We start from the raw sequence: 16,025 nt of genomic DNA on the forward strand, positions 1-16,025 counted from the left end.
ACATCAGAAAAATACTCATTCAGAAACATACTTGTAAGTATACTGGAGTGTGGGATGAATAACTACTACATAACAATTGCAAGACAATGTATCATCAATACGGTAAAGACAATCTTACGTTGGCCGTCTTGTTTCCAGCAAAGTCAACAGTATCTGAATTGCACTGACTATCGCAGATTCATTTTTCTCTTTATGAAAAATATTTGATAGCAGCTGTTCAATTATTTCTTTTCTAAAAAAGAGAAAATATTATTTGAAGTTTAACAATCTCTTTAAGATATATTTTCCAGAAAAGTTACATGAATGGCCTGCAAATATTCCAAAATTACTTGTTTAAAACAAAATAAACAACAAAAAAATTCAAAAGCCAAACTGCATCATCCCTATAAACATTTTCAATATAAACTCTAACCCTTACAATTGAAGGTTTAAAGCATTTAGGTACCAAGTGCTCATAACCTAGGAAATCTATGATCACATGAAAATGAGTTTAATAATTTGGGTGTGGGGTTTTCAAGGAAACCAGACTAATAATCATTTAGGATTTGTTAACTGCTCTTTACCAACTAGATATGCGAATTAGTTCTCTAGCCATCTCCCCTATGTGCCTGAAAGCAACACTTTCAAGCTACACACTTGTGAGAAGGTATATTCACTTGACCAGCATAATGTCTCATCCATTATGCTGATGATGTTAAGTCACACATGGCACAAAGTATTCCAATAATATACTGCAAGCACTACCTCACCAGACAGAAACACTCCTTTGAGCTCTATTTAAAAGTGTATATCCTAGACATAACAGATGGAACTGAAGGCATAAGTAACTTTAATAACTGCTGAAGACAAAAAGTGCAAACTTTAAATAAGTTTCCTTGGTATCAGTGTTATCACCTTTGCAAACTACCTACTTTAGCTCTGTCCAAGAACCAAATGACCTGTAATTCATTAGAATGGTACAAGAACAATATATTAAGATCAACCCAACTATGAAGAGTCAGTTCAAATGCAACGAAAAGCCATGTTTTAGCATTATGAGGATGACCAGGTATGAGTCTTAGGTTTATGTTGTCAGTCCTCCCCTTTCTTCCTCATTTTGTCCATGAGGGGAACAAATCTAAAGCTTGTTTGTGATGTGGAAGACACTAGGATTCCTCGTTATTTCCTACTATGAGTAAATTATTTTGTTCATGTCACTTACCTTCCAAATTGGGATATTAAACCAGTTATTAGTATGCAAAGAAAAATAGAGAATTTCACCAGATTCTTTACCCTATCCCCTGAAGGAGAACTGTTGCTGAACCAAGAAAGACTTGGTTCAGCAATTGACTGGGAGGTACCTCTCATTTCCTCTCCAGAGACAGATACTGGCAACAAAAAATGACAGCAAAAGAGAAAGCCAAGCACTACCCAAGGAGTCCAGTGATGACAGCTAAGTCCATGTATAATCTGGACCACTCACTGGCAAAGAAGCAGAAGAGGAATCTTCTACTTGTTGCCATCCTATGGTCCAGAACACTGAAGCCTAATAGAGCACAGGTCCACTCACCCAGCAAATGGGAAAGAGAAAAATTAAGCCAGGATTGTAATATGGACTGAAGTATCCTCTGCCTAAATACTACAACAAATGGAGAGAAGACCAGGGTGTCACCTCAGACAGAGCATTAGATCAGCCCAGGTCACAGCGAATTTCACAGAGCATGCCAGGATTCCTTCAGAATGGGTCAGAGTCTTAAAAGGTTGAGCTACCTGGAAGGGAACATTTTGGTAACTATTCTACTTCTGACTTTGATTCCATAAGTAAAGGAAAAGGCTGTCAGATGAGTTGAATTCTGTAAATGAAGGTTTTAAAGGGCCTCCTAACCTTTAAGTAATGCCACCCTTTTGGCTGCTGAAAATTAGGGCAAAAGGAGTTTCTGTTCATGATAGAACAAGAGTGGACACTGGAAATTAAAAAAGGGGGTCCCAGAAGAGATCCACTCATGATGGAAGATACAAGAAGGCTGGGTTGGTGGATAAGGTTACTGAGTTAACAGGGAAGGCCACCGGTTCAGACACCCTGCAACTTCAGGTAATAGCAACAAGACAGACAATTTCAATCTAATGCAAACTGAACCTCCCTCAGTGGTTAGATTGAAAACCTGGTAAGTACTTGGAGAATTAAGCTGTTCGGGCAAAAACAGTTCACTACACAAGGGATGCAATAAGCACTGGCACTGGAGGAGTGTTGATAATAGGAGGTGAGCCCCTACAAGAATTCTGACCATTGTGAGGACAGAACAGAAAGCAGCCCTCTTGACAGACTGTTACATGTTAAGACCCAAGTCAAGACTATCCTGTAGGAAGACTACAAGAGTAGGCACAGACAGCTTGATGCAGTTATTGAGTCTTACCACTACCTGCCCAGCAACAAGAAGCCTACCACTGCCCCTGTCGTCAAGACCTCAGAAAACAAACACACACACAAGGCAGTCCCAAACAGTGCAAGCTAAATTCACCTGGAGAAAACTGCCTAGCCCAAAGCCCAGTACTAAGTAAAAGCAGGGCAAGCTAACAACTTACCAGCTTAGTAGAGGGTATGTTTAGGACAGAAGCATACAATAAAATAGGACTCAACCACTGTCAGCCGAAAGCAAGAAAATGGCAATTTGTTACAAACCCCTGCCATAAGTCAGGAGTGGGGGTGGAAAGCATATATAATGCAACTTCAGTAGAAAATCTGCAGAGTAGGGTGGCCTAGAACTTGCTGGTTGGGAAGTGGTCAAGTGAAAGCCACGTTCCAAACAAAGTCTACCAAGTACAAGATAGCTTGCAGCACTCTCCTCAGAAGAGAGATGATTCCTGGTGTAAATGAAGACAAACTGCAGCCAGGGAACAGAAGGAAGAGATGAGCAAAGAGCTAGCTCACCCACCAAAACATGTCAGCCTCTGGTCCAAGAAGTGAATATCTAGGAAGCTTATCCATTCAAAACAATTTCCACTCCACACACAGCAGCAGTGCCACTGCTGGCAACCTGCCCACTCCCATTCATGTAGCCCTCTCAAGCATCCCAGTCCACTACCTACAAATGTATGAAGTTGCCCAGTCACACCACTGAACATGACTATCAAAACTTATCGGCAGTGGCTCTCTAGGGTGTTAGGCAAATTTTTGCAGCCCTACCTGGAGATGCCAAAGGTTGAACCTGCAACCTTGTGCATGCAAAGCATGTGTTCTATCACTCCTTCCAGTAAGGGAGAGGGGACAGAAAAATCCTAGAAAAGAATGGTGGAAGGAAAATTTCTTAATTCTGTCCAAAAGCCTAACACCTGATAAGGGACCACAAGTACCAGATAAGTACTTGCTCCTCCTGCACCTTCTTTTTCAGACACTTTGCAAGGCATGGGTTAAAAGTTCAGAGCCAGAGGTAAGCAGAACTTGGCTCTACAGCTCACTTTTGACTTTAGAATCTGTTCTATCTGGCAGAGCAGACCAAGAGACTTGCACTAGAGAGACAAGAGAAGACAGAGAAATCAGAAGTAATTGCAGCTATATCCCAAGTCAAGACTTCCTTTAATAAAGAATCTTCCACCATGGGAACTCAATGGAGAGTTCTCAAGCATTCAGTATCATTTGTAAATGGTTTGAAGTCACAAACAGAATGTTTAAAACTTCCTATCCCTGTGTATCTGCAGGGAGGGGAAAGACACAGCACCTACTCACTTTCATAATGCTAAGCCATGATCTACTATTATAGCTGAGCAAGGTCAGAACACAGTGCATCTCAAGTAAAGAAATTTCCTTGAACACAGATTACTTTTCCTCTTCCCCCTGCTTTATGTTTTTTTGTTCAAGTCCCTGGTTTTTGGTTTTGCATAGCATTTCCTTAGAGAAGAAGCTGTATCATTCTTCAGAGTTCCATTCAAGATCTCTTGTGCTTCCCAACATAAAAAATACAGTCAACATTACAAAAGTCACACAATAAACACAAAGACAAGCACACATACACATTCATGACAGCCAGGTAACATTATGTCAACCTACTTTTCTAGTGTTGCAAGCAGTGGATCTGGCTCTGAACTGTTTTGCACTTGTAGCATCTGGTCTCTACTCAAACGTATAATTTCACAGAGTGACTGGGATGCATTTGAATGTCTCTGAAGAACAAGAGCACAGTTTATAGATGAAAGATCTGTGATATTTATCAGTAGTTAACACAAAAGTCAGGTTTAATGCAGATTTATCCATTTCCTAGATAAAAACACATATTATGGGTATTAATTATGCTTTAAATAAACTGATTGAGAAGCTGCCCGCTCTTCTCAATAATAGGGTCTAGCACCTTCCTATAATCTTACAATTCTGCCTACAATTCTGATTAAAAAAATGAAGCTTGTGAATTTTTAAGCAAATTACATGTAAACAAAGAAGATTTAAAATGACATACAAATTAACCAAATAGGAACTGTGAAATATATTCCTTACATCTTCATCTTGAGAAGGATGCACAATTTCCACAAGCCGCTGAATAATTTTCTCTTCATTTAGCCACTGCAAAGACATGTGGTAAGAACACGCTTTAAAAAGCTCATTTCTCCTTTGTCTACACAAGGTTGTGCCAAACATTTATGCTGTCCTGCAGGCCTGTATAGCATAAATTCTGCAAGCCAAATGCAGGCCCCTTCCTATTTGTAATGTCCTGGAGGGATTCCAGGCATCCATTATTTGTAATCCTTTCCAACTTTTGTAAAACACTGAAGGCCCAAAGCCAATCAAGGCAGGAGAGAATTCTTGCAAGGCTAGGTTACCACTGTTGCTCCTCTCAGTGGATTCAGAGCTGTATAATACAGCTGGCATCAGCTTTTCAAGCCATGCCACACAGCCCAGGAACATATGAGAGTAAGTATGCATGTGAACTCCTGGGAGCATAAAAACCTTCTATGCTGCAGCCACTGATTTCAGCAAGGACAAGAAGGGGAATCAAATGGCCCAAAAGTGGAGAGGGAAGAAAGATGCAAGAGAAGGACGAAATACAGAGATACCTGCTAGGGTATAGAGGGGGAAAAAAGAGGGATAACATGAAAGATCAAGTGACTTAAAGGCTATGATAAAAGAGGTTAACAGATGGGCCTACAGAGAGATGGTGGAAGAGTATGCTAGTAGATGGGGGAGCAGGGAAACAAAAGGCATCATGCAGTGCACGATGAAGAGAGAAAGAGGACGGAAGGTTAGTAATGTAGTTCAGAGAGCAGTGAGTGGGAAAACAAGTGGATATTAACAGACTGGGGGAAAGGGGGTAACAGAATAGGTTTAAAGAAAAAGTACTGGGCTGTAACAGAAATAAACCTGATTTTCTGTGGTTAAGATAGTAACACATTGGCAAAAATGTAGCAGTTGCCCTCAAAGTGATTTTTGTGCATCTTTACTGTTACAGAAGGAATGGGCAACTTGTTGCCTTTCAGATGTTTTGGATACAACTCCCATCATCCCTCACTATTGGCTATGCTGGTTAGAGCTGATGGAAGTTATAGGCCAAACTACCTGAAGTCACCCACCTCTGCTGCAAAGGGACAATGTTACATGTCTTTTTACTCTCGACTTTTCATTTCTCATATTCAAATAAGCCAAAAAATGACTTTGTACACAGAATTCAAATTGAGATGTTTTTTATCATGTTGAGTGCAGATTATTAAGTGTTACCACCAGCAGAGACAAGCTGAACAATGACTGGTGTTCATATCCAATGAATCCAATGCTGGCAAAGTATTCTAAAACATTTCCAAAACAAATGAACAACATAATTTTCATTCATACATATAAACAATATCAGCAGTTTGTGTTTCAAGCCACGAGCTTATTTATGAGACAAGGAAAGTCTGGAATCACAACAGCATGTTCTGAAAACTTCAGAAGTATAGTTTCATAGATATTTCTCTTCCATGCTCCAAGATATGTTCATGGGATTACAGCCACAAACTTTTCTTTTACTCAGATAATAAGCAACAGTTGAAATACAAGAAATGACTAGCAAATGAAGCAGGATAGATCAGCAGTTCAAATGCACAATTTAAGTTAAGGGTGGACTGCATATGGGCTGCAGGAAGAAAACCACTGTTTCAGAGCTGCTCTTAGTTTCTAAGGGCAGCACAATTGTGATTGAGATTGTTGAGAGGAATTTTTAGCCCCTTTAGTTTACCATCGATCCCATCCCTATGTGCATTTAGTCCTTGACCCCAAATATGGCATCAGATATGCCCCATAAGGCCAAAACGGTTGCTCAGCCCTGATCTATGTGGTTAGCAAAAGCCGTATTTTCCAGAGGGTGTAGGAAATGCAACAAGGGGATCATTTTCTTGCTCTATTTACTAAGAGAATTAAAAGGGTATCTCATTAACCATTAAAATTCAGCTTTAAAAGACAATGCCATTCAATGTTACTCTTACAGTTGACTCAACCCAGAAGTTACTCACATTTAATACTTCTTGTCTGGGCTGTGGAGGTTCTATGCATGTCAGCAGCCTGAGTAATAAGTCCATAATAGCAGAGGTCCCTATATGCTTTATAATGAGGTCTACAAAATCATGCTTTTTCTTTAAGAAATCCACAATCTGTGAAAGAATTTTTTAAACATGAAAAATAGTTTATAGCAAGCTGTAAAATATTATGAAGCCAACCACAATCTGCAAGTTAATTTCAGATTGATATGATCAGTTTTTCACTGGCAGTTTACAGAATACTGACATGCTACATGCATGCTGATACGTATAAAAGGATGAGTGGGGTAGTCCTGTCCACCAGTACCATGTAGTTAGCCAGAAACTTTAGCTGAAAGGTTAACTACGAAGGAACAAAGGCTTCAGGTTGAAATGTTCACCCACATGACTAAAGCAGCAGCACCTCCTGGTGGGTAACTATTTCTGATATACAAATGCAACAAATGAAATGAAGTTCTAATATTGCACTCTCTACACATGCAAGATTATGCCAGATTTCAATGAAAATGAGTGTTTTGCATAATATATCACATTCATGACTTACATGGATTCCCCTTATCCCTACTCAAAAACCTCACTATATTTTTTGTATTAAAATATATAGCAAGAGTGAAGTTTGTTCCTCTTGATACAGCTTGTCCAGTGATTCAAATTCTGAACTGTCAGTTCTTCGTCGTGGCCTCTGTGCATCACACATATGGGTACTGCGCCTGCGCAGTGCCTTTGGCTGGAAGATTGATAGCTAAGGGTTTTTGGCGGGAAGCTCCGCTCCCCCTCCCCCTTGTGGCCTATAAAGAGCGGAGTGTCCGCCATTTTGTCCAGTCTTTGCGACCGCCGTTCACTGTGCCTCGTGCTGCTTTCGACTTTCGCTTTGGCTATTCTTGGTTCTCTCCTTATATATTGCCCTTATACTACTTTCCCCTTACTTCGTTTCCCGCTTCTGTGTAATTTTTCTCGTTATTTCTTCTTCGATCAAAAAAAAAAAAAAAACCCAAAAAATATATACTTACCCTCTGCACTCTCTTTCTTCTTTTCTTCTGCAATGGCGCAGCGAGTGGCTTTCCGCAAACGTGCGGACTACGGGTCAAAAATGGCACCTACTGATCTGCATGACCTATGCCTCCTCTGCCTTGGAGAGGGGCATAGGATGGATAAGTGCGTTCATTGCCTAGCCTTCTCAAAGCAGGCTAGGAAGAACCGCGAGAACCGGCTTCAGAGGCTCCTTTGGGATAGGGCTCTGATGCAATCAGACCCACTCGTCTCTATCCCAAAACCTGGCTCTGCTTCTGTGGCTCCACCCTCACGCCCTTCGGATGAAGGTGCGCCTGCTTCGGTGGCCCCTTCTGCTTCACCAAAAAAGAGGCATGAGAAGCGGAAGCATGCCAAAGAGAACCCGGCAGGCCATAAGAAGGCCAGAAAGAAGAAGGCCTCTAAGCCTCCAAAGAAGGCTAAGTCCACGGACCGTTCCCGACATCGGGACTCAGAGCCAACGGGACCCTCGGTACCGGTGGCGGTTACGATACCGACCCCGCCCGAACCAATCCTTCAGGAGGCCATGCGGGTTACCCCTCAGGGGACTCCCCGATGTGCGGTCGACCTCCCGCCTGCACCCCTTCCAACTCTACAGGGGTCTATCTCGGATGGGGAAATCCAGGACTCCCCTCCTAGAGCGAGGTCACCGACACCGATGCCCGCGGTGACACTGGAGACAGAAGCTGGCCTGTCCCCACCAGGGAATCGGAGGAGCCGCTCGGTAGAGCAACGCCTGGAGAGTTGGCGTCGTCCCTACTACCAACCTTGGGGAGACCCGCTGTGGGGTACTACCCTGCTCCCAGGGCGCGATCCTCACCTCCGCCCCGCGACCAACCGCGGTCTGTGGATTCGAGGAGGGTGCCACCTCGATCTCCGCAAAGCGGAAGCAGCTGCTCCTTCTCACCGGCGGAGTCATCATCCTCTGCCCCACCATATTACGGTGCTGATTCGGATGACTCTGAAGTAGACTCAACCTCCCCGGACGTCATGGTGACATCCCAGGATCCTGCGTCACCCGATGAGTCACACGTCTCCTTCACGGAGCTGATGTCGAGACTTGTCCAGTCCCTGGAGATCAACGCTGCCCAGCGCCTGGGACCATCGACGGACAAGTTTTACGACGTCGTCCGCGGGGAGCAATCAACCTCCATCATTCTGCCGCTTATAACTACCCTGTGGCAAGCGATGACGCAGCCCTGGGACCTACCTTCACATCCTCAGCCGACGTCCAGGAGATATGAGTCTATGTACAGGGTCCGGGAAGAAGACATCCCCTTCCTGCTAAAGCACCCAAAACCAAATTCGGCAGTCGTCGAATCCTCGCAAGGCAGAGAGGCGAGGGGACATACGGCGCCGACGGATAAGGAGGGCCGGAAAATAGATTCCCTGGCCAGGCGAGTCTATGCTGCCTCGGGCTTAGGACTTCGCATTTCCACCTACGAGGCGACGCTGGCGTGAAATCAATATTTTATTATGCAGCGCCTCCACAACCTCGCCTCCACCCTCCCAGACCACCAGGGTGACCTTGCGAAGGTCCTAATCAAAGAAGCCATGCAGGTCGTGGTGCAGCAGTTGTCCACAGCACGTCACCACGTGGACACTGACTCCCAGGCCTTGGTCGGTGCCGTTTCCCTCCGGAGACACGCATGGCTTTGGAACTGTAATTTCCTGGAGGAAACCAAGTGGCGAATAGAAGAGATGCCTTTTGATGGTTCTGGGCTCTTCCATTCACGTACCGACCACAAACTCAAGAAACTGCACGAGTCAAGAATGACGGCGCGCAGGATGGAGATCCAGTCACACAGCAGACGTAAGTGGTCCTAGAATCGGCCATCCTACAGGCAGTCATACCAGCAGAGACAGCTGCCGCAACACCACCAGCAACAACAGCATCAACAGTGCCGCCGCCCTCAGCCCCAACAGCACTTCCAACAGGGCCACCATCGTTTCGACGATCGAAGGCAGCGCTGATGTGACTGGCGAACCACTCCTCATGCTCCTCTAATACCCACCCCCCTCTCATCTGGGGATCGGCTCCGAAGCCAACTCCCCATCTGGGAGTCCATCACATCTGACCGGTGGGTATTATCCATCGTTCAACACGGCTATCGAATAGAATTCAACATCGTTCCTCCATCAAGTCCAATCCGGTCTACTTCATGTTCGCCGGTACTTCTCGATGAAATACATCAACTTCTCCTTAAAGGAGCAATTCGTCAAGTATTTCCATCTGACGGACTTCACGGATTCTATTCCAGATACTTTACGGTCCCCAAGCGGGATGGTGGTCTACGTCCGATTTTGGATTTACAGGACTTGAATTAGTTTATTATGCCGAGAAAGTTTCGTATGACCACCCTTCAAAATATTTTGCCGTTGTTAAGGAGAGGGGATTGGTTCACCTCACTGGACCTGAAGGACTCCTACTTTCATAATTCAATTCATCCAACTTAAAGGCATTTCCTCCGTTTTGCTGTTGCAAACCAACTTTATGAGTTCACAGTTTTACCCTTTGGACTGGCCACGGCTCCGAGAGTTTTTACCAAATGTATTGCTCCTGTCTGTGCCTTCCTACGCCTTCAGGGCATACAAATTTACCCGTACCTCGATGACTGGCTGTTGGTCTCGCAATCCAGAAAAGGACTCCTAGACACCATCCATACAACCCGTACCTTACTAGATAGTCTAGGTCTACGTATTAATACAGAGAAATCTTCTCTTCTTTCAATATAGACGCTCACCTTCACTGGAGCCCGCTTGGATTCGACGTTGGAGAAAGCCTTCCTCCCTCAGGACAGACAGCAGACTCTCGCTCGCCATATCCATCGAATTCGACAAGAGGGAACAGTTACGGTGTGATCCATCCAGAGGGTCCTGGGGTATATGGCCTCCTCAGTTGCCGTAGTTCCACATGCCAGACTTTGGTTTCGCCCACTACAATTATTCTTCAGCAAGGTGTATCATCCACAAAGAGACCCACAGTCGAAACAGATTCGGATCCCGTCTTCCGTGCTACACTCCCTGTGCTGGTGGCTGAAACCGGCCAATCTTGTGATGGGAGTCCCCCCCCCCTTTTTTTAAACATTTTTATGCCGCCCCATTTGCCAAAGCCTCAGGGCGGCTTACAACAATAAATAAAACCAATAAGTTAAAATATACATATAAATAATCATAATAATTTAAAACACACAATATAAAATAAGCCGCCCTGGCCAGATAAAATTCAGTGGTATTAACATTTAAAATGTTGCTTAAATAAAAAGGTCTTCGCCTGGCACCGAAAAACAAATAACGACCCTTCAGGGTGCGACCTCCTTCGATAACTCTCGGTACCGACGCATCTCTCCTAGGATGGGCGGCGATATGCTCTGGCCTGTCTACCCAGGGAACGTGGACTCGTCTAGAATCCACGAATCATATCAACTTCCTAGAGCTGCTGGCAGTCTTCAAAGCTCTTCGTTCTTTCGAAGACCTCCTTCATCATCGGATCGTTCAGATAACTTCGGACAATATAGCGACCGTTTTTTATCTGAACAAGCAAGGAGGGAAGAAATCACTGACCTTAGCCAGGCTTTCTATGAAAATTTGGGACTGGTGCATTCACAGAGACACATTACTCTGATGGCCGTTCATCTGGCTGGCACAGACAACATGCATGCGGATCTTCTCAGCAGACACATCTTCACTTCTCACGAGTGGGAACTGGATCCTCGTACGTGCAACCACCTTTTCAGGCGCTGGGGGTTCCCCGATGTGGACTTATTCGCTACTCGACGGAACAGGGTATGCGAGACTTACTGCTCCAGAGCAGGAATCGGACAAGCATCCCTAGGGGACGCATTCATGATCCCTTGGGACAACATCAACTTCTATGCTTTCCCTCCGATCCCTCTTCTGATGAGGGTCATAGCAAAGATAGTAAGTGACCATGCATCGGGGATACTAGTTGCCCCTTGGTGGCCACGTCAAGCGTGGTTTGCGAAACTGCTCGACATCTCCCATGGGAAGTTTCTTCATCTTCCAGCACTTCCATATCTTATAACGCAAATGGACGGCACACTTCGTCACCCGGACTTGCTCTCATTGAACCTGACAGCGTGGCGGATTCGATTATTGACCTTCCATTGGGGCCGACGACGGATTCGAGAGCCTCGAATCCAACAGCTTCTATTAATCCATCGGTATCGACGATTACTTTGACCGCTTCGGTTCCGATTCTCGAATCTAACCATGCGGGTGCCTCTCACTGCCACAGTCTCTCCGTACCATCCAGTTCGAGACAGACCCCGTCGAATTCAAACCCAACGCTCTTGCACCCTGAGATTCAGCATATTATCGACTCTGCCCTAAAGCCGTCCACAAGGAAGTCATATACGGCTAAATGGAAATGTTTTTCCATCTTCGCCGAGTCTCATGCGTTCTCCCCACTTGTCTCATCAATCGAACAAATTCTTCAGTTCCTTCTGGAGTTGCATCACTCTGGACTGTGTATACGGCTGCAATAGCCTACCGTGGCTTAGTCGACGGATCACCCCTATTTTCTCATCCTATCCTCAAAAGATTTTTGAAAGGACTGTATAACCTTAATCCATCGATTAGACCGGTTATGCCCACGTGGATCCTTTCTGTAGTTCTACAGGCCCTTATGAAGGCCCCCTTTGAACCTTTGGCGACTGTGGATCTCCGATTAGTTTCGTGGAAGACGGCGTTCCTTGTAGCTGTCACGTCAGCCCGGAGGGCCAGTGAACTTTGTGCCCTCTGTGTCGACCCTCCTTATCTAAACTTCCACAGAGAAAAGGTCGTTTTACGTCTCGACCCATCTTTCTTGCCCAAAGTCTCTACACCTTTCCATACAGGACAAGACATTGTACTGCCTGCCTTTTTTCCATCGCCATCGAATCCCTTGGAAAGATCCTTGCACTCCCTCGATGTTCGGCGTTGTTTAGCCTTTTACCGATCGCGAACGGAGTCTATTTGGCGATCCAATAAACTGTTCATCAAATATTCGGCTAGAGATGAGGGCGACCCAGTCACTCCACAAAGGCTTTCTAAATGGATAGTCCACACTATTGTCTTGTGTTATCAGTTAGCTAAGCTCGAATTGCCTTCAGTTCCTCGAGGCCATTCTACTAGAGCTGTCGCTAAATCTTCTGCATTCGCATCCGGGGTTCCGATTGATGATGTCTGCAGAGCCACTACTTGGGCGAATCCCTGCACTTTCGCCAAGCATTACCGTCTCGATGTTCGGGCTAGATGGGACTGCTCCTTCGGTAGAGCTGTTCTCTCCTCCGTCCTCCGATGAGGACACCTTCCTCCTCCTTTGATGGTAAGCTTGTTAATCTACCCATATGTGTGACTGCACAGATGGCCACTCGAAGAACATCAGTTACAGGTAAGCAACCTGCTTTTACGTAACAACCCAGAGTTCCAGATTTGGTATTATATAAAGAACATGTACGAACAGGTATATCGAAACAAGCATGCACTCACCTACAACTTGTAATTTATTAAACATAGGTTGGTAGCAACATCAAAATCAGATCAGTAAGTGAATTAAAAATAACCACATAAGAAAACTGTCTAAAACACAGCTTTGCAAATTAACAATTAAGTAATTACCTGTTCCGGTTTTCTACTAATAAGGATACTTAGCACCTTGCTGAAGAAACTGGCCAATAAAGGATTTAGAGGAGGCTCATTTAAAAGAAAACTGTACAGTTTTGTTAGTAATGATTCCTCTTCTCCCAGTCTATCATTAATCTGTGAAACATCTGAAGTAAGCAGCTCACAAGATATGTTTGGATACCTAGAAAAGACCAGGTGACATATTCCTTTACTGGAACAATAAACTTGTGTTGCAGATTTCTATTACATTTCTATTACCCAATAATAATTCACCAATCATATACAGTTTTAACACACAAAGCACCGATACAAGTTTTACTTGAAAAACCATATGCTTAAGTAAAGCATTTGGCAACTCTTCCTGTTTTGCAACATACTGTCAAGAGGGCCACAGGACTGTTGTGTATCTAGGGGACCAAAGAGTCCTTGGATTCCCAGATCAGAGGTCAGAAAAAAGCTCCAACCCTGCAGTTGAGGATCCTTGCTCGCATCCACCTCCCTCACAGCTGGCATGAAAAGAACAATGCCAACTACTTCTTCCATGTAGTAAAAGTAACTTTTTAAGAGAAAAGACAAAGAGAGCATGCTGGGGGGCAGGGGTCAATGACCAGGTCCATCAGCATACAGTGTATCTTGACAGCACTGCAGCTTCCTCTCCCCATCTGAAGCACTGTGGAGCAGAAAAAAATGGAGAGACAGCACACCTCCTCCTTGCATAGGGTGCATATAATCCTCCACGTTTGGTCATCCCACCCTGCAATGGATTGCACCCTTAACTTCTAATGTCCATAGAAAATGACAATCAACTTTTATTATCAAGTTTCATTAATTTTCTATTTGACACAAATTATTCCAGTAGAGTTGTTGCAGACAAATACTGAATTTGACCGAGTATAATATATACTGGGAAAACTGGTGTGTCACCCACACTAGATAAAATTTTATTTATACCAACAAAACTAAACATTTTTAAGAACAAAAGCTCAAAACACCTCATAAAAGCCATTGTAGCAGATTAAAGCACACAAACACGTACTAATGAACAACAAACACCCTCCCTTGACTAGCCAGTAGCATCTAAGGCCAAAAAGATATATTTTTCAATCCCTTCAAAAGACAGGAAAGAGGAACAGTTATGGAGCTCTGGGAAAAAGAAGTAATTCCAAAGCTTTATGAAACTGAACTAAAGACCTGCTTTTAGCAATGAAAGTTCTAAATTTACATTCCTCCTTTGTGTGAAATAGAGCCTGCTTTCAGGACTGAAGTTGGTGTATAGGTGGAAGGAGGCTCAGACAATTAATACAGACTTTATACTTTACTAATCTTTACTAATCTTCTTAGTCAAATCAAAGAGTTGTACAAAATGCACTGAGATATGCCACCCTCTCCACCTCGCTACTACCACCTGAAAAGCCTCTAATAGCATGCTCAAGTAACCTGACTTCACCCCTTCTCTACACCGTGATGCATCTTAAGCTTTTCCTGAGCATCCTCAACCTTCAGGAAATATGTTTAGGTCATTGCAGTAGGCTGTATTGTACATACAACCCAATGAGTTTTAAGGTAATTCAACTTTCCTCAATGTGGCACCTTCCAGATCCATTCACATACAACAATTAGCTGGAGGATGCTGGGAGTTGCACCTTAACACATCTGAAAGGCTCCAGGCTGAGGAAAGCTGGGATAAGTCATACTATGAAGAGAGTCAAGTCATAACCCCTAAACCACATAGATACAACATGCTTATTCTGAACCTCACTGAAACTAGTTGCACTTTCAGTACACAACTTCTTTTGTGGTCTTCCCTCAACTTCAAACTACCACATTAAAGACATTCCCTACTTGTATCTGATTTTTTCATCCATGTCTTGAGGTGGCTCTTCTATAATGAATGAAACTAAATCTTCCAGACATTCCGATTTCAAAAGAAACTCTATAAGTTTGCGGTTTTGAGCTTTGCACTCTTGTAAAACATCTTCTTCATCCATCAATTCCTTCAGAGTTACATCTTCTCTCTCTAGAAGTGTGTCTATGTGGGATGATGAGTGAAGATCAAATTTCCAAAACATGCTGGTCTAGAGAAAATAAAGAGCACACAGCTTTAGTTAAGGAGTAGTTAGTAGTGTTTGTCTCTCATAGTCCACAGGAAAGCCATTCCCACCACACCCCTGTACTTAACTTGCACATAGAAGAAACTACAGAAGCAAGGTCAGAAAGCAGGGAAAGATGAATCAGTGTGGAAGAAAAAAAATGGACTGCAGGGAAGATAAATGGGTATTATTAAAGTGCCTTGAATGATAAGCCAATGTCTTAACTTTTCAGTGAAATAGTTAGAAAGTTGAAGAATGTTAATATTTTGAAATAACACATGACATGTTAATGTAACAACAATAAGGAAAATGGTAATTTAACTTGGAATTTTCCAGCATTTTCTTGCCCCTTTTATTCTAACTTTACAGGCATCAAACTCAGAGATTTCTAGTTACTAGTTGGGAATCAGATGAAGAAACACAAGAGGATTTTAACTTCACCACTGCTTAGCCAAGCTCCTCTCATAAAGTGACCATGCACATTAGTATCCTTTATTTCTATGGATGCTATTACCAGGAATAGAATTAAGTCCTTTATTAGCCTGCACCACAAGATCTGGCTTTGCTTTCCCTGGTTTGGGGTTTAACAGTGTATGAAACTCACCATAAGAGCAACAATTCGAAGGCAATTTATCATCTAACACCTTAGACCCCACATTGACTAACAGCCTGAGTGACTGATGCAAACATAACAAAATTAAGCATATTTTTAAAAATGCCTTAATGCACATAACATTTCAGAAACAGTTTACTTCCTTAAAAAGTCTATGTCACATGATGCACATTAAAAATGATAATGCATTA

At 43.5% G+C, this 16,025-nt stretch overlaps 1 protein-coding gene across 10 annotated transcripts in view; it reads right to left on the bottom strand.

Moving 5' to 3' along the window:
• The window catches only part of PPP6R3 (protein phosphatase 6 regulatory subunit 3), a 76,730-nt gene that overhangs the window by 37,560 nt on the left and 23,145 nt on the right, over window positions 1-16,025 (bottom strand). For all 10 annotated transcript variants that reach the window (XM_044426011.1, XM_044426009.1, XM_044426008.1 and 7 more), the window contains 6 exons: window positions 14,974-15,206; window positions 13,126-13,312; window positions 6,451-6,588; window positions 4,466-4,531; window positions 4,025-4,137; window positions 119-232 (listed from right to left, as the gene is read on the bottom strand). In XM_044426011.1, the coding sequence (XP_044281946.1) occupies window positions 119-232; window positions 4,025-4,137; window positions 4,466-4,531; window positions 6,451-6,588; window positions 13,126-13,312; window positions 14,974-15,200 (845 nt within the window). In that variant the 5' untranslated portion in view covers window positions 15,201-15,206. Of the gene's footprint in view, window positions 1-118; window positions 233-4,024; window positions 4,138-4,465; window positions 4,532-6,450; window positions 6,589-13,125; window positions 13,313-14,973; window positions 15,207-16,025 lie in introns of those variants that run through there.

This window comes from Varanus komodoensis, unplaced genomic scaffold, assembly GCF_004798865.1.
Source record: "Varanus komodoensis strain SLA01 unplaced genomic scaffold, ASM479886v1 scaffold16, whole genome shotgun sequence".
Classification (NCBI taxonomy): Eukaryota; Metazoa; Chordata; class Lepidosauria; order Squamata; family Varanidae; genus Varanus; species Varanus komodoensis.